Below are 25349 nucleotides of genomic sequence, written 5' to 3'. Positions count from 1 at the left end.
AGATTAAGGGGAGAGTCTACCCTAAAAATTATCTCAGCTATTTACAGACGGATCACTCTGAAACTTGGTACTACACATATGTAAAACTGAAATCAAGACTTTTTTGTTCGTGTGAATTTTTCAAAAAAATGAAAGAAAACGTGAAATTCATAGAAAATGGCCAAAAAAGGGGGTACCGTAGAAATCTATCTCCTCCTAGGATTTTCAAGGTACAACATCGAGACACATATCATTCAATGCGTAAAGACCATATCTAAAAACGTCACTTAGCGGTTTTTTTTGGATTTCTAAATTTTGTGGGTGTGGCAGCATTTTTTCAGATATTTTTTGAAATTTTTCTATTTTACCCCCACCCTCCCCACTTTTTGCAAAATAAAATCCGAACTAAAACGAAATTGGAAAAACGACAGAGTGACGTTTGTAGATCTTCCCTTTTATACCAAATAGTAAATTTAATACCAAATTTAATACCAATCATTCTTTTTAATTATTTGTTAGAGTCTTCATGTTTTGAATGTCACATAAAATTAGATGAGCTTAACTCTGCTACAAATCAAACTAAAATTATGCAAGCTCATAGTCAGTAGTCACGACCACTGGCACAGTGGTCACTGGTCAGTGGTTCAGAACTTCAGAGTCACACAATTATCACAGAGAGATGCCAGTTCAATCCAAGCAGGGCCCAGGTGTGGTGCTGGACTGCTGATGATGCACGGCAGGTGGTTGTCAAGGCCGGAAGAGGACACAGCCGAGTGGTGCTCGGCTGATTGGTGTAGGTCCGGAGAGATCCAAGGCGTTCGATTCAGGGCTTATTGGTGCACAAAATTGGCGGTGCACAGCTGCGCTCCCATTTTTACTCAGTAACCGTACCTTTTTTTTTTAATTTTAAGACTTCGGGTGTGAAACAGTCACACCTCCCAGCCTGAGCACAACTTTATTTTTCTTGAAAACTCCAACTCAACTGCCTCTTTACTTTGAATCTTTCCTCATGCTCTCACAAAGGGGTTTTTGTGTGGAAGAAAAAGTAACCGTACCGTCCGTACTCAGGAGTCAGGGCCTGTGGCCTGTGGGCCTGGCCGGGTCCGCCCCCGCCATCCGGTGCACCAAATGTCCATGAACTTGAGAAATGAAAGGTGTCAATCATTTTAAATTTTAAGCGTCAAATGAACTTGAAATTGTCAATAACAGATTTACGAAATAATTTCCTAGGAACATTTTGTCAGGTTTTATAATTGCAGACAAATTTAGGTCTCGGAAAATGTAATTTTTACTCATGCTACCGTGGAGATTTTCTTGTTTATTAATTAAGGCGAGAAAATTTAATTACGGAAAAAGAGGACCCTATTCTAATAAATTTTTCGTAATTTTGAAGCAAATTCACATGAGCCGGATGAAAATTAAAAAATTAATCTATAGCTCTACAAATTAGTGCTAAAAATAGGAAATTAAAACTTTTTTAGCTGATTGCTTGGGATACAGATTTTATCTGTAAACAAGATTAAAAGAACTGAAGAAGCCTAAGCTGGAAGAAAGATGGAATCGTAACATATGACAATCGGGTTTGAGTGATATTTAATAATCAAATACATTAATTCAGGTAAACCAAGCTAAATTCTATTTGGCAGTGGTTTGCAAAATAAAAAAAATGCATAACAGGAAGATCATCTACATTTATAACAGCATCACTCAAAAATACTCAAAATATTTCATTCCTTTCTTTTCAAAACTTGCACAGCCTTACCTAATGATACGGGGCTGCCTGCCGAAGACCTCCACTGCCCTGGATGTAATGGACCATCATGATTCCTGCCTTCCGGAACGTAGCCTTCAACACTTCTGGACAACCGTATCTATGCCGTGCGTCGAAGCAGCCCTCGGTCGAACGGCCACTCGTCGAAGGACGATAAATTTTGGAACGGAACTATGCTATCTGAAACCTAACCTCAGATGCAGCGAACGTAAAATTACGTAATTTAACAATGCCCGGAAGTTATATTCGGTCCGCGGCCTGGTGGTGCACGGCAGGTTTTATGCAAGGCCGAAGGAGGACAAAGCCGAGCGGTTCGCGGCTGATTGGTGGATGTGCGGATAGATCCAAGGCGTTCGATTCAGGGCTTATTGGTGCACAAAATTGGTGGTGCACGGCTGCGCTCCCATGGTGGGTAGTTTTAATTCATATTAGATACAAGCTATCTCTTACCGAAGTTTTCAACCAACCGCTGGGACATTTTATAAGCAGCTGAATCTTAAATAAAAAATTGTTCGAGTTTAAAAAATTATTTCCAATAGACTTCAACGAAATTTTTTCGAAGAGTTAGATCATTTTTCAAAGACATCAATGTTCCAACAGTTGGTCAGTTTTGATATGATTGATCGTGAATAGTAAATTTCAAGAAGCGCGGGAAAACTCATCCAGTCATCATTTAGTTGTGCATTGCGTGCGTTTATTGCTCGCGGCATCACGAACCCGCCAAGCGTTGGTCTTTCATCATCTTCATAGGGAAGTTGGTGTATATTTTGTTCACCAAATTATAATTTGCGTCAGCCACTCCAGGTAAGTTTTGCTTTAGATAGAACTGCCTCTGTTAGCTGAAAAACATCTCTATATTGTGCGTATTATTAGTAAAAATATCATTTAAGCGATACGTCTACCGGTAGATGAGCTGCTCGCTGTGATACTTCTCGAAAATATGAAATAATTTTAGAAATTAATCATAATGAACGCTTGTTTATATTTGTAGTAGGTTCCAATTAATCTAGGTATCCGCTTAAAGTACAGTACAGAAGATAAAATTAAATGTCCTTGAGGCTATTGAAACAAAAATTTTACGAAACTTTATTTGATATAAATGAATTATCAGGACAGCGGAAACGTGTAAAAGAGAACAGTTTTTTATAGAGTTGCGTGAAACAGATTGCTTTGCTGCTCAGAGTCAACCAATCGATCAAGGTATTACACGGGAAAATTTATTGTTCCTGTCGCTAGTTTATTCGTCACAGAGTAGTCGATTTTTATTGTGGGCATGATAAAAAAACTTATTTTGAGCTAAAATTTTATGTAATAATAATCAGGAAAGTAATTATGTGCTAGTTATAAGATGCCCTATCCGATATGACTATCATTAATTCGCTCTTTCGCTGCATACTAAGTAATTAAATTTTGAACTGAAATCAAATGTTTTAGTTGCTTCAACCTTTTACTTGCTGTACGACTTTCTCATAAACTTTCTTTTACCTTTTTTGGGCCCCTCAAATTTAAAGCCGGTCTTATCTTCGGTGCATTTAATTATTATTTCTTACAAATTTTGGTCAAGTATTTGAATTTATTTCACAATTCATAAATATTATTTTCTAGGAAAATGCTGTCATATTATAACGAAATATATATTTATATGTTATCACAACCATGACATACCTAGAGTTAACCCAAAACTTGATGCAGTCCAATATTATCTATATGTCCTGTAGAGATGTACGTCTTATGCTCATGAGAAAAATTCTTCCTGTCAACAAAATAATGTAGCCTGTAATTGCTGTAAAAAAACGAGGCACGCTGCCTGTAATACCCCTATACCTCCATCGATGAGTGTAATTTGGATTTTTCGGGCACCAACTAAACTTGGCTCATTAAATAAAATGAGTTCTATTTTGTCTTCATTTTATCTCGCAGTTTGTAGATCATGATGTTTGTTCTGCGTAATGCGATTATTTTAGTCTCTGTGCGGCTGTTCATCGTGTGTTGATATTTACTAATGGGTAAATATTTTGTGTAGCTCCTTTTTGTCTGACCAGAAAGTAAACATTATTTTACCTGGGAACTGATTATTAAAGGATTATGTTCCCTGAACGACAAAAAGTACAACGAATTTTCAGGAAATCATTAGATGCGGACCAGATTGAGGTTTATCGTTTGATATTAATTTATTTCTTTCTTAAATATTAGTATTCTTATTACTGGCGAGGATGGCCTTAAGAAGTTTCGTACGATCTATTTTATAGGCGAGGTTATTTTTCTTCTCATAGCAAGTAGGTGTTCGTGGTGCACTCAACCTGCCGCTGATTATGCCGGAGAAAAATCTTTTGAGTTGGTTCAGTTTGTACTGACCATAATGGAGTCCACAGTATATTAAAATACCGTTTCGCAATGTAAACTTCTTTCTAGTACAGTTAAAAAAGGAAGTGCCTTTTATCATGAACCTTTTATTAACTATTTTGATCATTAAATGGAAGTGCCTTTTAACGATGGAATTTAACAAAAGAATTGAATTTCTAACTTAATAAACATCTAGACATACAATTATATAATGTTTCAACATGGATGAGCTGGTATCAACATTTTTCATACGCAAAAACAAACCGATTTTACTTCAAGGTTAAAGGCATCAAAAAGCAGTTATATCTTGGTCAGCTCTGACTACTCTCGTAATTATGATTTTCATAGAATCCCGACACATAAGTAAAAATCCCTGAAAATATCCCAAACCGATTCGAAATTTAACTTCCCCATACTTGAAAGCAGATTCAACAGTTCTTGGGTAGCTAAATTTTCCAAAGCGTCAAAGAATGGTATAAGCCTATGAGTAAATATTTGAAAAGCCACATAAAATATCAAAACATACTATAACTATATAACATAGTATAACTATATAACCGTGTGAAAGACAAGAGAATTTCTATTAGCATATTCGGCTAGCACTCGTGATCGCATTGTTTAGGCGCTTTAATTAAATAGTTCTGAACACTGATTTCTACGGAGTACATCTTGGTAATTTTAAATACAGTGGTGCAATTCAATTCATTTGTCTATGAAGTGCACCATTGTTTATTTTGAAGAAAATCCCTCCATTACTGCTAAGGGTTAGTGTTTTTAGCAATAGAATATAGAAGTGTTAGCTTTGATCACACCGCGTTGGTCATGCAGATGCCAATATTTATCCACCTGGCCTTATTGCCGATTTCGACTAGAATGTTTACACGTGTTAAGAGTTTTGATCCCCCAACTCGCTGCTCCAATTTCGCTGATTTTAATCACTCGGCCACTCCAAGATTACCCTCAGCGGCGAACTAATAATGAATATTTTTTCTATGGGAGAAGATGAGCGCAGAATTGAGCGAACTTTTTACTGAAGTGCAAGTATGTACGAGTATTGGAGATTTAGATAAAATTTGTGCAAATAAACTATGAACATCATGGAGAATCGTTATTGGCAATATGACACAATATAAAATTATCTTTTCGAATATGGCAGATATCCCGTAAAATTAATTAAACTATGGCTAATTCGTAACAACCCACTTTAACCGCATTCCTAGTTGTCTCACGTATATATGAATGAATGTTGAATCCACTTCCCTAAAGTCGCAATACTCTGAAGTTTAAAATTATTCGATTATTCAATTATCGGCATCATTTGATTAAATAAATATTTTGTTAGCTTCAAATGGGAAGAAAACGGCTGAAGTAACTCAACGGCCGAGCTGCAGGCAGAGGTACGAGGTACGCAGGAAAAAAGGTGCGGCTGACTCTATGTCGCACCGCGCATTCGTCTCGGCATCGGTCGAGGTGGCCGCGACCGGCCCCTCCCCGGCACCTGGCATTGGTGACTCAAAAAGTAATGTTGAAGCAATAATGAAAATGAACAAACATTTAATATCTAGATGTTAGGTTAAAGGGATATTTAGAAACTAATTAAATGTTATTTATTTCATTTTCAATCGGATGAAAAAGTTAAATGAGTCGAATATCTTGACCGATTGAAAAATGAATGCTAAAATTGAAACGCACTAACCGTGTGAAAGACTGATAAATTTTTAAATCTTTCCGACCTACAATTTTAGACATTTCCTCTGATGTGCAAATTATTTTATTTATTTTTCATCGGGCTAGGAATTTTTACGCCACAGAAAGAACTCATTTACAGAAATTATCGATAATATTATGTTCTAATGCACCGAGCGCAAACTAGCACCAATTTAAAGTTAAAGGAAACCGACATCGATATATATGATTGAGCCATCAAAAAGAAAGAAGTTTGACAATTCATAATAAGCATTTTGGTTAATTTGACATTGATTGTGCAAGCAATACTTCGTGGCGCTTCTTGCCGGAGCGTTTATAACCTGAAGCGGTCACTGACCTGGGCCAGAGCAGCCGTTCATGGAGCTGTATATACAAAGCAGTTCTTTCATTTCCTCTCAAGCTTGGCAAATCATATATGTTTGCCCTAGTCCAGAAAAAGCACTAGTGTGCATTTGTTTCGAAAATTAAACAGTTTTGATCGTTTAATAATTTAGAAAATGATTGACTGATTAATATTGCATTATTCTAAATGCACAGGTGAATTCACGATTGAAGAGAGTTTTCCAGGAATGCTCAATACAAAATCCATTTACGAGTAAACCAGGTGTTGGCAAACAAAATGGTCGCATTTAGGTGTCATCCAAAGAAACAGCGCTATTTAGTACAAGTGCACTCATTGACCTTTCAAGGTAATTTGTTCCGTACTGCTTAACGATGTTTGGATTACTGCATGGGCAGCTTCATTATAAAATCATCGCGACGGTACACAAGTGTGAAACACATTACTCATAAAAAGTCACTATTCTAATTAAATAGAACTAATATTATCATTCATAAACTCTTCTTTTTTCGGCGATGAGACCTTTCCATATCATTCATTATAAAGAGGCTCGTGAATGACTCGGTACATAAAAGATGTGACGGTAAGCTGTTTTGTCCCTTGATCGATCTTCTTGCATTATGCAACCCACAAATAAAAGTCCGCTTCGGGGAATGAAAAATATTATGCTCAGTGCGATTTATTTCAGTATAAAAGATATTATTCATAAATTAACAGGAGCAATAAATTACAAGACATAAATTAAAACACATGTGTTCCAGTTTCTAGCTCAAATTATATTAAAACGTTGTTTATTTTGAGTCAGTTGCCTTGCTGCCCAAATGCAGCCACCAGAAGATCAATATGTACAGCAAGTTTTAATAACGCGAATGTGGCTATAATCATAGTGGCGCGTTGTGCGGGGGCAAGGTTAGGTTCAGGGTGGGCACTTTATGCAGGTGTTCTACGTTCTTCACAAACGATCGACCGTCTTGCATCGATTGTAAGTGTGGCAGCGGAGTGACACCTCGCGTCGAACTGCCCGAACCACCTGGGCTTTTATTTGGGGCTGAAGTGGGCATCAATAGCAACAGGATCGCCAATAGCATGGTGAATAAAAATGTCAGAGCTACTGTACCAAATAGGATGCATCGCCCCAATTTGACCCCTTGTTTTTTAATGTTTCGGTAAGTCTTCAAAGACGTTTCTGAGATTCCTTCTGGGACGTCAAAATCTTTTGCTGGACGATTCTTTTTCAAACTGCTCTGGCTGATCGTGGAGCTGCCATAATGACTGCTTTCACCGCCGATTCTCAAAGTCTCGTCTTTCATGGAGTCACCGTTGTTTGATGTGGAAGGCACCTGCGATGAATCATAAGTATATGACGTAGAAGGAACTGAACCGTTAGTTTCTTGAGTCTTTGAACGTTTTAATGTTGGTAGTTTTTCTCTGAATTGTTCATTATCGAGATGTTGTGTACAATCAGAAGCTTCGTTTTTTATTCTCCTGTCACAGTCTTTAGCTTCTGAGGTAGCATTTTCATCATTTGAAACTGAGTTATGCATATAGATATCAGGTTTGGAAAAAGATTCGCCGACGACAGACGCAGTGTCAGCTTCTCTAACACGTATAGAGAGAGTGTCACTCGTATCCGATACAGCATATTTTTTTGCTTCGGCTGGCACACGTAAACAGTTTTCATTATTCGAATTATCATTAGCGTTTTGCCGAAGAGAACGACTGCCCTCCATCACCAAGCCGGCACTAGCTGTGGAAGATACCGACTCCTTGGTTGAGCTGTCTTTCCGGTTTGTTTGTTCATCAGTTAGATCGAGGTTCGGATTATCGTAAGATTCTTCTCGTTTCGTCATCTCTAAAGTGTCAGCTGGAATTATTTTCTGTTTCATGTCGATTTCCTCGTCTGAGACACTCCTAGTCAGTTCAACTTCTCTAAAATAAGCACTTCGAACACTTCTAAACGACGATCCTGAATGTTCCAGTCCATCAGATTCCTTAAGCGCACTGGAAGTTCTATGAGTACTGATAGAACTCGAAGGGCAACGGCCCCCTTTTTGCAACACGTGAGTCGCGACTTCCACCTTCGTATGGCGGAGTTCTGTAGACGAACTCATCGAGTCAACGGCAAGTCAATAAATAGTAGCATGTATATTTCATCACTATTGATTAAGCTTTTTTTATCACTTTGCACTTAATCCTTGTATTAGGGATTGACAAATATTCAATGTCATGTTTCAAATATTGGAAGAGCTTTGTAGAATAATAATTCTTTTGAGTCAAGAATACTTCGAAAATTCTTCATATCAACGATGTCGAATCCCGCAAAAGAATGCCTGCTTAAAAATTCATTTACAGTCATATGACACTCGGAGCTAATTTTTGAAATTTACGTGACTGCCAGGCCATGAAAAGATCTGAAAATTCAATAGAATTTAATATTGTGGCATTTACGACGATACTCGAGTACAATTTAATGAAAACAAGTGTTTATTAACCTAATCTGAGTGCATCTAAAAAGTGTTTGTCCTAATATAAAATGGCCTAATTAGCTAAGAAATGAAGCTACAAGCCAAAAAATTCGTATGCGAAATATTAAAAATTGTCTACAACATTTTCGCGGTCAATTCAAAATTCAACGAAAACTAAATTTAAGCTTGGATAAATTTACCAGCGCAGTGAAATCAACAACCGTGCTTCTTGTTTGAAAAGCACGCTTATATATTCTTACAAAATTTTTGGATGATGAAGCAATAAATTATACTCTGGCACACTGCAGAATTAATAAGTATGCATAGTAGTTGCATTAGCTTTACGACCTTCAGCTTCATCATAGACCCGCAACAACGCATTCACTTCATATTTCAGTATTAAGACGGCATAGCTCAGGTTCCTACGCGCAACAGCTATCGATGAGCAATTTTCATAACAGATGAACCTCACTTGCTCTGAAATATTGCAAGCTTTTTCAATTAAAAGTCCTATAGAATTGCATGATTTGTTTAGTTCTACAACAAGTAGCACGTTGATCTGATGATTTATATAACTACGGTTCAACCATCACTCAACTTCCCTTGTTACATTTTAATCAGGTTTTATTTCAGGATCTTTCATGTGGACAGCTTCTCGTAAGAAAGTTGTACCTAAAATAATAGATAGCCAATGCTTCGTATTCCAATATTATTATAACATAATTAATTGCGTAGCCAATTTTAGTAGTTTTAGTGTTTTATTCATTCATTTCCATAATTTATTTGCACCAAAATTTTCCGACATATCATTCCTTAAACTCATTAGCACGAGTTATCTTTTATTATGCTTCTTCGTTTTCGATGTTCAATGAGTCAGGTTGTTGCATATGGAAGAAGCTACAATACGACGTAAAAAATTATGCAAAATTAGAAAAACAAGACTCTTTTATTATTAGTATGACTTATAAATGATGCAATTCCTTCTTCTCAAATTGTTTTGAACAAAATATTCTCTCGTCCTGGACTTCATCAATACAATACAATTTCACACTCACAAACTAAACTTTCAAGTATAAAAACTCATTCACATCTTTGATTACTAAATAGGACAGCTTTTCAATATAATCTTTTATGACCTCAGAATTGACAAGATCCGCTATTGTTATTGGTCAAGGTGAAAAGTATGGAATTTCACCTGACAGCGGCGACAAGCTGCACATTTTGTTTCAAGGGTTCACCATGGACACGAAGCATCAACATTCAGCGTTCAAATTATGACGTCTTTGTTGACGCGTTTATCCGGCCAAGCGCAACAGTAAAAGTGAATAGTAATTAAAGTCAAACGATAAAGTTAGTTTCAATGATATGTTATGATGACACTTGACCGATGACTTATTTATAATAGTTCTTATGTATTTATAATAGTCTATTTGTTAGCACTTCGTACTATTAGATACGTACTATCCTAAACTATATCAATAAATACGCCATGATGCGATATTGAGAGTTTCATGATCATTCACGAAAGGAACACCTTTATTTAGAGCAGAAGATAACAACACAACGGTAAAGGGGATCACAAACTACCATGAGCCTATCAAGTGCAGGTGCATCTGGTGCCACAGCGCACAATGCCCGCACTGCTGTCGTCACGGTAGGCAGGTGCTGCCTGAGGCGCGTCACTCGTTCGAACCCCGGTGCCCCTCCCTCGTCAGAGGGCCGTAGCCCTTCCTCTTTTTTTGCTCCAGCATTTCCCTCTCTACCTCTAGCTATTCCATGACAAACCGTCACACGATACTTCATTTGCACTTTACGATAGGGATAGTTTTCTTACGATATGTTGAAAAATCTTTGTGCGTTTGTAGCAAAGTCTCAACTTATTGCCGCTTCATCAACAGAAGCATGAATGGCAAACGTTGAATGAGGAAACAACGATGATGAGATAGCAGAGCGTTTAATTATCATTTCCATTATCGTGAAATCCTTTGGACGATTTAAATTGCAATCTGAGAATTATGCCGTTTGAAGGCTGTGAGCCTTCAAACCGTACCTCGGTTGCGTAGCAAGCGTTGCCGTGAGTGCCGCGATCAATGTTTAACCTGAAGGCGCAAGAGGTGCCTTATCTGTGAGACGATCAGCCACAAGCCCGCTCCACCGTTTAATTAAGTCCTTATCGCATCAGACGCTCGTTCACTATACCGCGCTGATTTTGTGCAGCGGTCAACCCTTGCTCAGAATTTCAAATAACTTCTCATAAATCATGAATATATGACAAGGCGCTCCTTATTGGTTCGTGAAGAGTTTCACATCTGCTTTACTTCAATGTTGCAATTCAAAATATTTTGGGTTTCAATTGAAACTTCACGATGAAATCAATAAAGCATTGATGGTATTTAATATTTTCGATCTTCCAAAAGCCTTTATTGACTTGAATTTATATCTAGAATGTGATGATGTTGCTTCAATTACTTGAAGCTCTTACATAAATTGTTTTATAGGTAGCATTCCTTCATATTTTACGTATATTTGGCGGTATGGTTCACCTCTTAGAGATAAAATATTTATTTTCCCCATTGGTTTTATCATAGAAAAATTGGTCTAGGCTTGGAGGTAACATTGTCATACTGTAAGTTGGTCTTCAGATACAGATAAATTAACTTCTTGATGCTCTCAAAACAATCTACGGTCTTTACGTCTAAGATTTAATTTACTTATATCAACATGGCCAAAAATAACGAATGAGAAGAAATTTGCATCCCAACTTACTGATTCTCAACAAACCAAACTATGAAAAGATTTTGCTACTGATAAATGACAATTAATACCGGAGCTTGCAAATTTATACGACCTATTTGTATTTTGATTACCAATAAATTCGCTAGCGCCATGCAGCACACTTAGTCCTACGGTAGTTCGTTACGATTTTGAGAACTCTATAACAAAATGACACTTTTATTACATTATAATGAATTATATTTTTCATTATTTTTTTAATCGTGGCTGGAATCGATGGTAACACTAGGCCTTCTGATGCATTATTGAGTGAGTCGACCTCGGCTGGAGAGTCCCCCACTTCATCACAAACAAATAAATAAAGGTTTGCTTTACAATGTTTACCCGAATAATAAGTGCTTTGCAAGCATTCTGTCTGGTAGCCATAGAAATTGTACTAAATGTATTGTGACCAGGCAATACTAGTTCCAATATCGTCTTATTTTTAGTTCTAATGCTCAGGTAAAAATTCCTCGGAAGTCAAAAAGGTAAATATTATTTGGCAGCGTCGCGTAAATATTATTTGGCAGGAGTTGCAGTAAGATAGAAATTATTGTTAATGCATCAGTTATTGAACATGTCGAATCACTTTGTATGAATTCGTACTGTAATTACGTGTCATCAAATTTATGCGAGTTTTGACTGTGAATCGCCAAAAACTTGTATTTTCCTGTCCTATTTAATTGAAACCAAATATATGTTGCCAACTTCTTCACTCAAGTCAAAAAGAAGTAGGAATTTAAACTCATAAAAACACAAATCCTGCAAAAATATCTATGAGTCTATGAAACCTCACACTAATCAAGATTATGAAATTATTGCATGAATGTTACGCTTCGTAGCTTGCTGATTTCAGCGCTGAAGCAAGTGTTGCATTGCTAGATCATTAATTATAGCACTGGCCTAGAATAACAGCGTGCTGGTTAATGGTAATGTAGTGGTCATAGCAACCCGCAGAAGTTTCTCAGTTAATACTGATTTTAATACGACAGCTTGCGCGCTGCAGCTATAAGCCATATAATTTACGTATTTTTACATTTAAAACATGTTTCCCAATTGTTCTTGCATCAGCCGACCCGAGTATTGGGCACTTGAAGAGCAGGCGTTTTCAACGTGACGTGATTTCGCGACCGTCAGAGACTTGCCGAATACTTCTGTTGCAGAGAAAAGCGTAGCCATCAGTCTGAGGTCACTTTAAAATATCTATAATGTATTGAAATAATTGAGTGCAATTAAATCTTCTGAATTAGGTAATGAAAAATCTTCACTAAATTTCGTACGAGGCAAACCTAAAATAATAATAATTATTTTTAATATGTAAGTTGATGAAATAGGAGGACAATGCTATAACCATTCGGAATTTCATATGATATCTAAGAAATATTTTGCCTGGAGTTACTGCAGCTTTAAGGCCTGGCCTCACAGTCATTTGCGAGAAGGGGAGATTGAGAAAGTTTATTGAAATGTTCATATATTTTTGAAAATCTGAAAGCAAGAAGCCATTGAGATCAATTCGAAATTGCTCGTAGAAATTTTAAAGGTGAAATATAATGCCGGAATCAGAACAATACTAACATTGCATTTCTTTAACGTGAAACTCTTTAACAAGATAAGACGTTTACTTACGAAAAATGATGTTCTTTATCGCATCATTACTCGATGTATGAATTGTTTTACCATTTAACGGCCATTGAACTCCAATCTCTGCGTATTATTCCGAAATTGAGTAGCAACTTAGTTAACTATATTGAAGTATGCAAGTGAGCATTGATATGGAAGCGAAATATTTTCAGAAAAGATTTTCGGAGAAAATTTTTATCTGTGATGATATTAAGTAAAAGAAGTTTAATTTCTACACTTGTGCAACATGTTCATTCTTCAGTTCATCACTGCTTATTCCATTTTATGATTTAACAGCGGCAATTAATCATTACAAATATTTGCATGAAGCTCAACCTTGTTAAATGGTCATACACGCGCTCATCTACTTCGGATTCAAGTCTCGGACGCTTATAAAGAGACAACAGTGAAAAAAATCATGTTTTCGGCGACTCAGGAAATTTACAAATGAATGAATGCTAGAGTACGTAATGAAGTTTGATTTGGTAGTAGCAATTATCGTGATGACATGAGAGCTTTTCATTGCTGACATGATACGGTCTTTAAATTTCATGCAATTTCTGGATCAGTTAACATAAAATATATATATTTTTAAAATGCTGGAATAACTACAATTTTTTGCCCTTGCCGACGTTTAAATGAATAACAATCTACTAAATTGTAAATGAAGTCCAAAAGGCGATTTCCAATAAAAACTATTATTGGTTATTTCTCATAATTCTTTAAAACATCAGAATATCTACAAAATATAATCATTAGCTTTTAAATTACAATTTTATCACACTAGGATACCAATTTTTTATTGCATTCGGAGCTTTACATCGATTTTCATTTTACAAAGACAAATGATGCTTGAATGCAAACAAACATATACGATTCTATTTTACTAAATCAAAATAATGCCAGCCAAAAAAGTTTGAATCATAACGATTCATGCTGAATTGATTTCAGAAATTTGACTATTGATTCATGTTATCTGTCGAGGATGAACTAAAAATATAGAGGGCTTAAATATTTTAATTTTAAATTTTAAAATCACAAGGTAATTTATAATTTTCAAGTCTTTATTATAAGTGCAGAGGAAAATTGCGGTTATGGAGGTTTCGCTTCCTTGATGGAACTTAATTTCGGTTTTTCATTCGGTGAGTTAGAATTTGCTAAACTTGTATAAGCTGAATACGAAGCAAAATAGGTGCTAAAAAGTTGCGTAAATTAAATATATGTGCTTCATATAGTGAGAAAAATGGAGGATGCAGAAGTTCGAAGTAATTGTACAGATTATCGTATTATTGAAGAAGATACCAACTCCATCACGAGTCATTGTAAAAATTTATCCAGAGGTGATTTTGTGCATGGCAGTTCTTGCTTGAATACGTGTTGTAAGATTGAAATTTCTGAACAGGTTTAAACGATCTTACTTATTTTGAAGAACTTGCAGGGCAAAGATAAAGTAAAAAATGTATTGTTTTTCTGATTTCAGCAAGTAAGTTAATTATGTTCAGCGAGAAATTTTTTAACATGTCATTCGAGCATGAAGCAAATTTTTTATTACTTCAGTTTCCGATGAAAAATATCACAAATACATTTATAAAAGCTTTTAAAATCTCTCGATCCTCCAATTCCTCTCAAACCCAACTGCCAACGAAGCGTATAGTTAAAATTTTGATCGAAAAATGTTCGGGTAACATAGTTCATAGTGATGTTCATATTGATTCAAATCTTCTTGTAATCCATTAGGTATTTTTATCAATAAAACATTATTCGGACACGAATTTCAAGTTTTTGTCACGATAAGATGTTGATTTTGACTTAAAATATGTAGTCACGTGTTAAATTGAAATCGATGGCAACTACCAGGAACATAACTCAACCGCGCAATTAATTGTGCCGTTGATTCCTTTCATTGTTCTTTAGTCTTAATTTATCATTCAGTTGGATGATACAAACAAAGATCAAACATTGATTATAATGCTGATGGTATCTCACTAAGTTTGATTGAACTCTTCTGGTTCCGGATGAGACAGAAACTCGGAAACAATATCTGCGTTGATGCTTCCGTCACCGGACAAGGGACTATCCGTTTCCAAAGTCTCTCCTGTATTGAGCAAGGTTGCTTGTGGCTCCACATCCAGTAAATTTGCCGTGTCTATTTTGTTCGATTGAAATCCGGAAATCAAAAGTTCTGGTGAAGTCGAGTTGGGAGCTTCGGACACATTGGTCTTTCGGTTATCAAGCCACGGCATTCGTGTTTCGTAGGGCTTGGCGTTGAGCGGCGGTGAGATGAGAAGCAGCCAGAATACTCCACAGCTCATCACAATGAAGGTTAGGATGGCGGAGTAGCACGAGAGTGGGGTACAACCAGGCTCCACCTGCAACAAATAAAAATCCAAATAAAACATGTACGCAGGTGGAATCTGAGAGTAGAAAGTAACAGTTCAGAATTTATAGAAAACAAAACGAATAACGACATTAACAAAACTAAAGGCAGGGGCTGTCGTTTGGAAAACGAAACAAAGCATTCAAAAGTGAAATAAGTGGAATAGCTGACGTGATTGGTACCGCCACTTGACTAGAATTGCATTAAAGACGTATCCGAGCTGGCAATGAAATGACCTGCATTGCTTGCCCAATGGGCGTACCAGCCAGAAATGACGAGATTGTAAATGCAGAACATAGCAACGAACAGTATGGATAGACAGTAATTTAACGTCTTGGTATGCAGTGAATTGATTAAATGATATCATTGACTTTTAATGATATAGTTATTCAGCTAAGAATATAATATGCACATGATTATAATCTTTTATGAAAATATTTCTGAATTTCACGAAAATAATAAAAGTCACTTCTTAGCGCATGTGGCTTCACTAAAAAATGCAGAAGTACATAGGTGGGAGAAATCTCTATTTCTGAGATGGGGTCAGGAGATGTAGAGACGTGTTGAAGGAGTTGAGGTTTAATCTAATGATGCACAGGTAATGGAACTTTATTACCGTTGTTCATGGTGAAAATTCCATGCCTGTTTTAATTTAACAATTTAATATTCCCCGTCCGATCTGTCGCTCGTTATCATGGTGGGGTTGGCTAATCCCTCTTGCCAATGGAATCAACTCCATCCCACTTTTGTTTTAAGCATCTCGCTGTTTAACGAGCTTAGGCATAAATCATCAGTTCTAGATAGTCTAAAAGCTAAAAATTAGCAAAAAATTGGCTACGTGATGCAAAAATTTACAGTTGTAAAGTTACATAGAACTTCTTGGGCGAGTACATCACTCGGGGCCCTCGGGCTACGGCAGTGAGTTGACAACGAGGACTTGAAACATTGGATTTACGTGTCGTTGAAATCAAGGCCCATTTATTACCAAAGTGTACTTCCTTTTGAACCCCTCTGATACCAAAAGATGTCATGTTAGAACAGATTTTTATGTGTTTTTAATTTGCCTACGAAATGAGGATATCTTCTCTGCCCCACCCTGAAGGACGAAAGCATCTGGAAGTTCATCACTGCAGACAAGCTAAGGTTCCGTTAAGCATAGAATGTCGGTGGAAATTTGCGTTAATTAAAAGTACTAAGCTTTTTTTATGAACGTTCAAGTTTCTTGATTTAGAACGAGCAGTAGCATTTTTCAGACTAGACTGGTCGAATGTTAACAAATTAATCATTTGATTAAACGAGAAAAATACTGAGTTACACACTCAGTATTTTTCTCGTTTAATCAAATGATTAATTTGTTGACATTCAACCAGTCTAGTCTGAAAAATGCTACTGCTCGTTCTAAATCAAGAAACTTGAAAAAAAGCTTAGTATTCTTAATTAAAAGTTTTCGAAAATTGGATACGCGACCTTATTTGATCACAATGAAGTTGATCACAATCCACAAATTGAGAGAAAATTTTAAAATGAGAGAACTCTCAACATTATGACCAGGACCAGGCAATAAGTCCAGCAGCTATCTCAATCAATTATCAGTTATGGAAAGATCGGGTTCCAAAGGCCGGATCCCTTGTAAATCAAGTCACGAAAAGCGAAAGAATCGGCAACAGGCCATGGGCCTATTTCTACAGGACCGACACTTCTATTCTAACCTATTCTAGGGAAAAGCCAGCTTACGCCAAACTGATCCCGTTTGGGCCATCATCTATACATCATCTCGGCCATCATCAATTTCACTCACGATGAGGTAAACGAAAGGAACTTTGAACTCAGTCTTGATTGGTTCAGCTTCCTCATCACCAGCCACTCCCTCCTCGCCCTCTTCCTGGAGCTCGCCGTCAGCAGTTTTTTCAGTGTTGAGGTCATCACCCATGCTCATCGGTTCCTCCCTAACCACAGCCCCGGCCTCGACATCCAGGTCTGCAGGCTGGCCCTGGTCGAATGTGCCTCGTGTGTCGGTGCACAGCGCAGCAGTGTCGCTAGGATCAGCCATCTGCAACACGGAACTCTGTGAGAAGTGGCGTAAAGTGAACTGCATTTTAATCTGGTATTTGTGATCAGAACTCCGCATAGTGAAAGCATAGTGAACGGAACTGAGTCGCAAAGTTCCAAAATTTGTTTAATGAAAGTTTCGAAGAGAAGCGACGGATAAAAAGTAGCAAGCGAAGAAAACGTGAAATTATGTTGTATGGGATAAATCTTGCGAGCAATGATTACGAATTCAGAGGTTTGAAAGGTTTTTGCAAGACTATAGATCCAGAGAAGCTCAAAAGTTCAGCAATAAAATCGCACTTGATAAATGATCAAATAGTATTAGTACCCATTTGGTTTCAAAGTAACATATTTGGCTCAATTATCCTGAAGATAAAAAAAATTTGTCCTGGATTGCGCAGCCAGTTTCATACCTGAGGGAACAGATTACATGCAGTTGAACAATCATTCCACATGCAAGTTTCGAGGCGATAAAAGCGTTTTCCTTCCTAACTTTGCATGCCGCTCAAAAATTATCCGTCAGCAGTTATCACGAAAAGAATTTGTCTTAATTTAATGACACTAAATTTGGTAACATCTTTACAGTCTGAAATAAATAAACTGTTGGAAAATTGTCTCACGTCGGCTGCAAGACTAATGCAAGATTGAGTTCTGTTAGTTGAAAAAGTTTGATGTTTGTTATTTAGTCGAAAAAATGTTCTCGATATTTCAACAATTACTTCTTTGTCTTTATTTATCCGGCGAATAGAAATTAATATCAATCTTCTTAGTTATTCAGTATGTCTTTCACTACGAAATTTCCAGTGATTCCGTAACATGTTGTTGAGCTGTCAGCGTACAAAATGCAAAGATGTTTTAAAATTAAAAAAAAATTTGAAATAAATTACGGATTTAGCTCGACTTACTTGGCTCTAAAATTACCATCACCTGTTGAGTGCAACTCACTTGGAAGAGGTGCTGTTCCAAAAACAATAACATAAAACCGCCACTATGAGTTACGCAAGAAACAGAACATTGGGGGCAAATCGGATTTCAAATGGAAAATAAAGATTGTGCCGACGAAACTAATTTTTCCGTGCGGTATCCCTGGATCAATTCAAGCGTCACCAAAACCTACTGTCTAATCAAACAATAAACTTCCAAAAACCGATTGCTACCAAGTCTATTGTTCCGAAGATTTTCAACTGAATGGATGTCTGATAATTTGACTCAAAACAGACCGAGTGCCGGAGAGATCGAGTGTTCTAGCCGGAAACTCGAACGAGACACAAAACGATTGAGTGCAGCCACACGTCTTTCGTGACAAACTACATACACTGTGAAACACCAGGTACTCACTTGGGAGGAGTTATGTCAGAAAGGTCGTAACAATCTACTTATGGCTGGTAGCAAGTATTTCGAAGTGTTCGTAATGCGCATGTTGCGTGTGAAGACGCCACTCTGACGCTGCTGCGATCAGCTACACTTCACTCTCTTGGTACCGTCGCTACCACAGCGCTAGTACCGCTATTGCTGCACCCGGCACCTTGCACCTTCTAGGTTCTCCTCAATCGTTGGGACGCTAATTAAGTGCCCTATATCACTACCGCGTATTTCACTCTTGTTAGTTTGCACCGGTCAACAAACACTGATCTAAATAATTACTTCTATAGAACAGTACCCAATTATTTACTTATTTACAATCACTCTCACGCTGAATATGTCAAGGACTTCAGTTAGTAGCTCGGCACTGTCTGGGTTCTTCAGAATAGCTTCAAATAATACGAAATTGGCATCAGTGTACTAATTTTAATTAATAATTCAGAATTTATTTTCGCGCTTGAAGCTGAAACTCCTAATACTGCTCAAACAGATATAGAATGAATTCTTATTTTAGCCGTGGTTGTAGGTCAATTGAAAAATAGAATCGGAATGAAAGCTCCTAATCTCTTCAAATGCAGAGTTTAGTATTATACTGCTAAGTCATTATAATCTGATCTGGAATGAATGTTTGGTTGCGTTACAGACGTTATAATAAATGTAACATTTGATTGTTATCAATAGTTAATTTCTATTCCTACTTGTATAATACAATTCTATACCCGGATATCAGCAATAAAAATTGGTTGTAAATTACCATTAAATCAATTCATTGCCAGCAAATCCTATATTTCATGATGCCATACGATGTTTCTCCACATGCGACATCAAATCTTATACAAGTTGTTTCTATCGTTCTATATGAGCCTCCAAGTGAGAACTGTGTTTTCGCTGTAAAATTTATGTTCTGATCATATTAGTGAATTAAGGTGAAAATTTCCCACATTATATTATATTAATTTATCTAAAAGTAAAAAGAGAGCAAAGTATAATGCCAAATGATACACGTTAAGCGCTAGCTTTTAGTTCAAGTTTCGAATGCGATGCGAATCGAACCTGACTTCAGTCAGGCTCGAGACTTCATATTACAAATCACTATTTCATTCCACGGATTTTGACTTCATTCAGGCTCATGATTTCATATGACGCATCATGACTTCGTTTCACGAATCATGACCTCATTTAGGCTAGGTTCGTGATTTCGTTTCACCAATCATGACTTCATTCAGGTCATGACTTCACGAATCATGAATTTATTTAAAAAAAATGGCTTCATTCCCCGAATTACCACTTAATCATAGGATAATTTCATTTCACGAATTCTGAATTAATTAAGGTTCATTAAATAATTTCACGAATAATAATAATTCAGGCCCGTGACTTCATTTCACGAATATTTAATCAATTATAATTATTCAGTCGCATAACTTCAAATCTTGAACCAGAATTTTATTTCACGCGTTATGACTTCAATGTTCGAATCAATCCCTTTCCCAATTGATATGAATATTTGAGAAACTCTAACCTAGCTTAGCATTGGGACTCGTCGTGGGAAGTAACATTACAGTAAACCCTGGACGCCATTGATTCTAAAGCCGTCACAAGACTTTATCGTAAACGATTCTATGAACTAACACCTCTCTAGTTAATTTTCGCAGCAGGTTCCTGAAGTATAGCTTAATTTTACCAATGTAATGCCTGTACACTTCGTTATTGTTGTTAAGGTATGGAAAGCGCTGGAAGAGAGGCTGTGACACGTCCAGCTCCACGTCTGCACTGCAGCGTCAAGCGATCGAAGGTTGGCAGCAGTTAGTGCGCAACGCGGGGACTATCACCATCTCTGCCATCACCACCACCAACAATGGTGCTTTCATTCTCAGTCACGCAGTGGGTATACAGAGTTTCTTAATACTCTAATAAGAACTCATATGCGCCACGTAACTCACATTTTGTTCACAACAATGATGGCAATAAAAATGACGCGCCCTTCACCCAAAGCAATAGTGATTAATTTATGGAGCCAAATTCTTGTGTATCCAATGCATTTATAAACATAAATTTTATTTTGTTTCCTCATACAATGTCGACTTTAACTAAAGCAGCATAGACTCGGTATATTATATATGCGAAAAACTTTTTTTGCGTGAGAATTAAAATCATTATCATTATCACAGGAAATTTAATACCTTATAGGAATAGAGGATTCATCTAAGGAATTTCAATTGCTTAGTCGTGCTGAAATTTCTTACTATAGTCCAAGACACCACCGAGTTTATTATACAGGGAGTTTCAAGGAAATTTCCTATTTTGTATATCGCGCCTAGTAGTCAGATGTAGCAGAAAAAATGCGGGGTGTATTTCATATAAAAGTCAAGGTCATGAAGTTTTGTGTCCCGCCTAGTGAGTTGACACTATGTATTGGACAAATGAGCAAAGTGCGCTTACTATAGTCCAAGACACCACCGAGTTCATTATACAGGGAGTTTCAAGGAAATTTCCTGTTTTGTATATCGCGCCGAGTAGTCAGATGTAGCAGAAAAAATGCGGGGTGTATTTCATATAAAAGTCAAGGTCATGAAGTTTGGTGTCTCGCCTAGTCAGTTGACACTATGTATTGGACAAATGAGCGGAGTGCGTTTGCTGTCGAGGCGTACTTTTATAATGGCCGTTCCATTGTCGCTACTCAACGAGCATCCCGTGTTCGGTTCCTTATTCGTCCTTCATGTCAGGTTCCTGATCGGAAATTGATTGTTACGTGGGTGAACACATTTAGGGCAAGTAGACGTGTGAATGCAAGAGGGTCTGGAGTTCAGCGGACTGCCACAACACACGAAGACAACAACAGGATGGAGCCACGACCCGCACAGCGCGCTACGTTCAATGGATCTTCTTAGACATTTTGCCGAGCGCCTCATCCCTTTGAGAGGTGACCCTGTTGGACCGGTCTGATCCCCCGATTTGGCTCCATGTGATTTTTTATGGAATTACCTCAAATCAATTGTTTACAATGACTGTCCAAGGACCCTACCTTAGTTCCAGAACAACATACGTCAAGCCATCGCCAACATACCCGTCAAAATGCTTCAGAGAGTTAAATGGAGCTTCAAAAATCGACTAACCGAAGGCATTGATCACGAGGGGCCGTCATTTGTCCGATGTCATCTTTAAATTAAGTGATAGGAAATTTCAGGCAAAGAATTTTTCAATAAAATTTGTAGTGTAATGATATCTTTACTACTTCTTTTTTATTGAACTTTCCGAATGAAGTCTGCGTGAATCACCATGAACACATGTGCATAGTCAGCATCTGCAATAATATGTTGAATATTAGGCTAATTTTTTTGTTAAAAAATTTTCATCATAGTTGAGCAATGTTTTCCTACTCGCCGCTACACTATTTATTATCGACATTACACTATATACATGGACGAAAGTGTAAATCATATCGTCGTTCATCAATAAGGGCTGCAGCCCAGGGAAAAGGAGATAATCACAATGCGACGGTGGGAGGTAGCATTCATGATTAGTAATTATAGGAGAAATTTTACTTAAACTTTGATAAAAAAAACATGGTGAAGTTCTACAACAGCTGGCGTACCTGAATTCCTGATAGAGCTCCCCTGTCAGATAGGTGACAGGTGAACGCGTCGGCGTGTTGGTATGACATTGACAGGCCCCTGGTGCTTTGTGTATACTAGAACAATAATGCCACCCACTGGTAATTTTGCAATAAGATTAATCAAAGCTAAGCATGTAGATTGTATTGTATTGTTGATGGTTGTACGAGTCTACCACAAAATTTGTTGTGTAGCGTTGTGATGAGAACTCCATTTCAGCAATCTTCTTTGAATTTCAATTTATTTATTGACAATAGGCATTGAAGTATTTTTAGACAGAATTGTATTTCTTGTGTACCTCAAATGTTGTTGTTACAATCAAACAAACATTTTGCGGCAAAAAAAATTAATTTGATAGCTGAAGTTAATAGAAATACACTATCAGGTATCACTATAGAGATCCACGGCATTACAATGTATTTGACTTCATTAGCTTACGAGGATAAGATTCTCATTGATGCAGAGCACAAGTGAGGCGGTTACAAGAGTTTAGTTGGCAGCGGCTAATGGTTTAAATTTAGACTGGGAGGTTGAGGGCGGTGAGTGCACCCAACCGCACGCGTCTGCACCGTGATCTTTTTTGTCCATTACGAGGCGTCAGTTCAGGTATAATGGCGATTAGAATTACACTACAAATAAATCGAAGGCGTNTATGTTATGTTATGTTATGATCGACAGGCAGGGATTGAAATGTTTAACCCGTTTTTGTTAAGTTATTTAAAGACGTTCCTTCAAGGTTAATTCCCCGTTTTAACAAAGCGTGTTCCTGTTTTATACATAGCTTTATATAAAAAAAAAAACTATATGTCACTTACAATAGCGAAGACAGTGGTTCTTCCATCAACGAATAACGAACGAATAAAGGAGCAGAGATTTACTGAGAGCGGAAGAATGAAAGTAAAGGAAGAGTTGCGAGAGTCGAGAGTTTTAAGTGAAGGGAGAGACGGAGTATTCATAAGCTTGAACCCCGGTGAGGTGAATACGTTGTTTGGGTTCTGCAGAAGGGTCAGCCTTCCGGTGAAGAGCTATTCTCAACACATCTCGTTCTTGTGAACACTAACTTGAAGCTACAATTTTGCTCTCATAAATTTTCAGTAAATGTGTCAATTGTAATGCCCTACGTACATGTACAAAAAAATTATCTTTTCACTAACACCTGCACGAGACACTTAATTTTTTTGAAGTGCGTAGTTTGAACCAAGATATTCACTTAAACTATCCAAATAAACTTATGTAAGTGTAATTTTACAATTTAGATGAGAATTGTGGCATCTAACAATGCTGCAAACAACTTTGAAATAATAAATTGCGGTATCAAAAACAATTTAGTGTATTTTGAAAAAGTCTTACCGTGACATTCATGAGCGGTGAGACATCGCAAAGTGATGCACTTACGAGTCGTCCAGTTATTGTCTACAACGGAGCTGCTTCTCATGGAACTCTGCCAAGAATGCAAGGTAAACGCGGCAAATGGGCCGGGAAAACGAGCGAATAAAGAAAAGTAGCACGTAAGGTAATTTTCGCTAGCTTGCAGGTATCATCGTCATAGAGCTCGATATTTCCCATGGACAGTTAATGCATATGAAGAAATAAATAATACTGAAGGTATATTATCAAAATTTCACTTAGTGTTTTTACATGCAAAGGACTGCAGCGGCGCATGAACGATAACGAGAGCAGAGAATGCCTGCCAAGAAGGTTGCTCTACCACCCAATATAGCAGGAGGAGGTCTGGCTCTCGTGGGTGGTGCGGTAGGGTAGCAGGCGCCTGAACCTATAAAGAGGGGGTGATTTGACACCCATGCCTTAGTGCCCGTCGCGCTCCCGTCTGTCGTCTTACCGCAGTGGTTTGCTCGGCTCTAAAAAGTTATTAGTTTGGAGTTAGTTCAGCTTCGCATAAACATCACAAAATGCCGAAGAGTGGTTCACGTTCGTCTTCCAAGAAGGCACAAAAAGCCGGAAGCAATGTTTTCGATATGTTCTCACAAAAGACAGTGGCTGAGATGAAGGAAGGTTTCCAAATCATGGACAGAGACAAGGACGGTATTCTGAACAATGAGGATCTCCGGGCAATTTTTGATGAAATCGGTCGCATCATCAGTGACGATGAGATAGCAGAAATGTTGGGGGAAGCCGACGGTCCCCTAAACTTCACGATGTTCCTCAACATGTTTGCCGAGAAGAACAAGGGCGAGGTCGACGATGATGAGGTGATCAAGAAAGCCTTCTTGGCGTACGCCAACGAAGAAGGTTACATCGACTGCGACAATTTCCGCCACGCCCTCATGACCTGGGGAGACAAATACACCAGCGCTGAAGTCGATGACGCCTTCCAGCATCTACCCATCGATGACGACAATCAAATCGACGTTGAGGAACTAATCGGCATGCTTGTTGCTGGATCAGGAGCCGATGAAGAATAGTTCGTGTAATTTTTGATTAGATCAAATACGTGATATTTACGGCATCTCATAGGAAAATACAGAAACATGGTAAAAGCGATACCATGTTAGAAATTGACTCGAAGTTCAGTAGTTGAGTCACCTTTGACTGGGAAAATGCCGTGGTTTGCACATCTCAACCATGACGTGACGAGTGATGCAACGGAGTGGAAAAGTGATACGAGAGGAAGTTCGGCTTCCTAATCACAACTAATTTTAAAAATCTTCCGTACTTGAATCAACTATGAAAATTTCAATTTCTTCGTCAACGTCATCAATATTCCCTTCATAGACGACGGAATAATAAGATATTCATAATAAAATGTTAACTCCTGAATTGTATTTTTTTCGCTCATGAGAAGTGACAATTTGCTTGTTCCATCAAAAAAACTTTCGCTAGGATATATCATTCCACTTGAAATGTACGAGTTTCCCTGCCCTAAAAACTTCGTGTCGGATTTATGGCTGAGTTTACTGCCACACAACATACTTGCCAAGTAATTAATCTG

At 37.5% G+C, this 25349-nt stretch overlaps 2 protein-coding genes across 3 annotated transcripts; one reads left to right on the top strand and one right to left on the bottom strand.

Annotated features, from left to right (window-relative positions):
• Nucleotides 1-14549: 14549 nt before the first annotated feature.
• On the bottom strand, nucleotides 14550-19424 carry LOC108676698. Of its 2 annotated transcripts, none has more exons than XM_018164825.2 (3): nucleotides 18762-19424; nucleotides 17173-17424; nucleotides 14550-15366 (listed from the first exon to the last, which is right to left on the bottom strand). In XM_018164825.2, exons 2-3 carry the CDS (start codon nucleotides 17422-17424, stop codon nucleotides 14983-14985), a joined length of 636 nt encoding a protein of 211 aa, XP_018020314.1. In that variant the 5' UTR covers nucleotides 18762-19424; the 3' UTR covers nucleotides 14550-14982. The 2 variants fall into 2 exon arrangements, with proteins under 2 accessions (XP_018020314.1, XP_018020313.1); XM_018164824.2 differs by lacking the exon at nucleotides 18762-19424 and adding an exon at nucleotides 18369-18753.
• A 4773-nt stretch (nucleotides 19425-24197) lies between these two features.
• Nucleotides 24198-25177, top strand: LOC108676696 (myosin regulatory light chain 2). The gene has a single exon (XM_018164823.2). The coding sequence runs from the start codon at nucleotides 24310-24312 to the stop codon at nucleotides 24820-24822; it is 513 nt and encodes a 170-aa protein (XP_018020312.1). The 5' UTR covers nucleotides 24198-24309; the 3' UTR covers nucleotides 24823-25177.
• Nucleotides 25178-25349: the final 172 nt, after the last annotated feature.

The sequence above is a fragment of the Hyalella azteca genome, unplaced genomic scaffold (genome assembly GCF_000764305.2).
Source record: "Hyalella azteca isolate HAZT.00-mixed unplaced genomic scaffold, Hazt_2.0.2 contig8774, whole genome shotgun sequence".
Classification (NCBI taxonomy): Eukaryota; Metazoa; Arthropoda; class Malacostraca; order Amphipoda; family Hyalellidae; genus Hyalella; species Hyalella azteca.
Note: the sequence above shows the minus strand (reverse complement) of the source record. Positions and strands in the feature narration are given on the sequence as shown.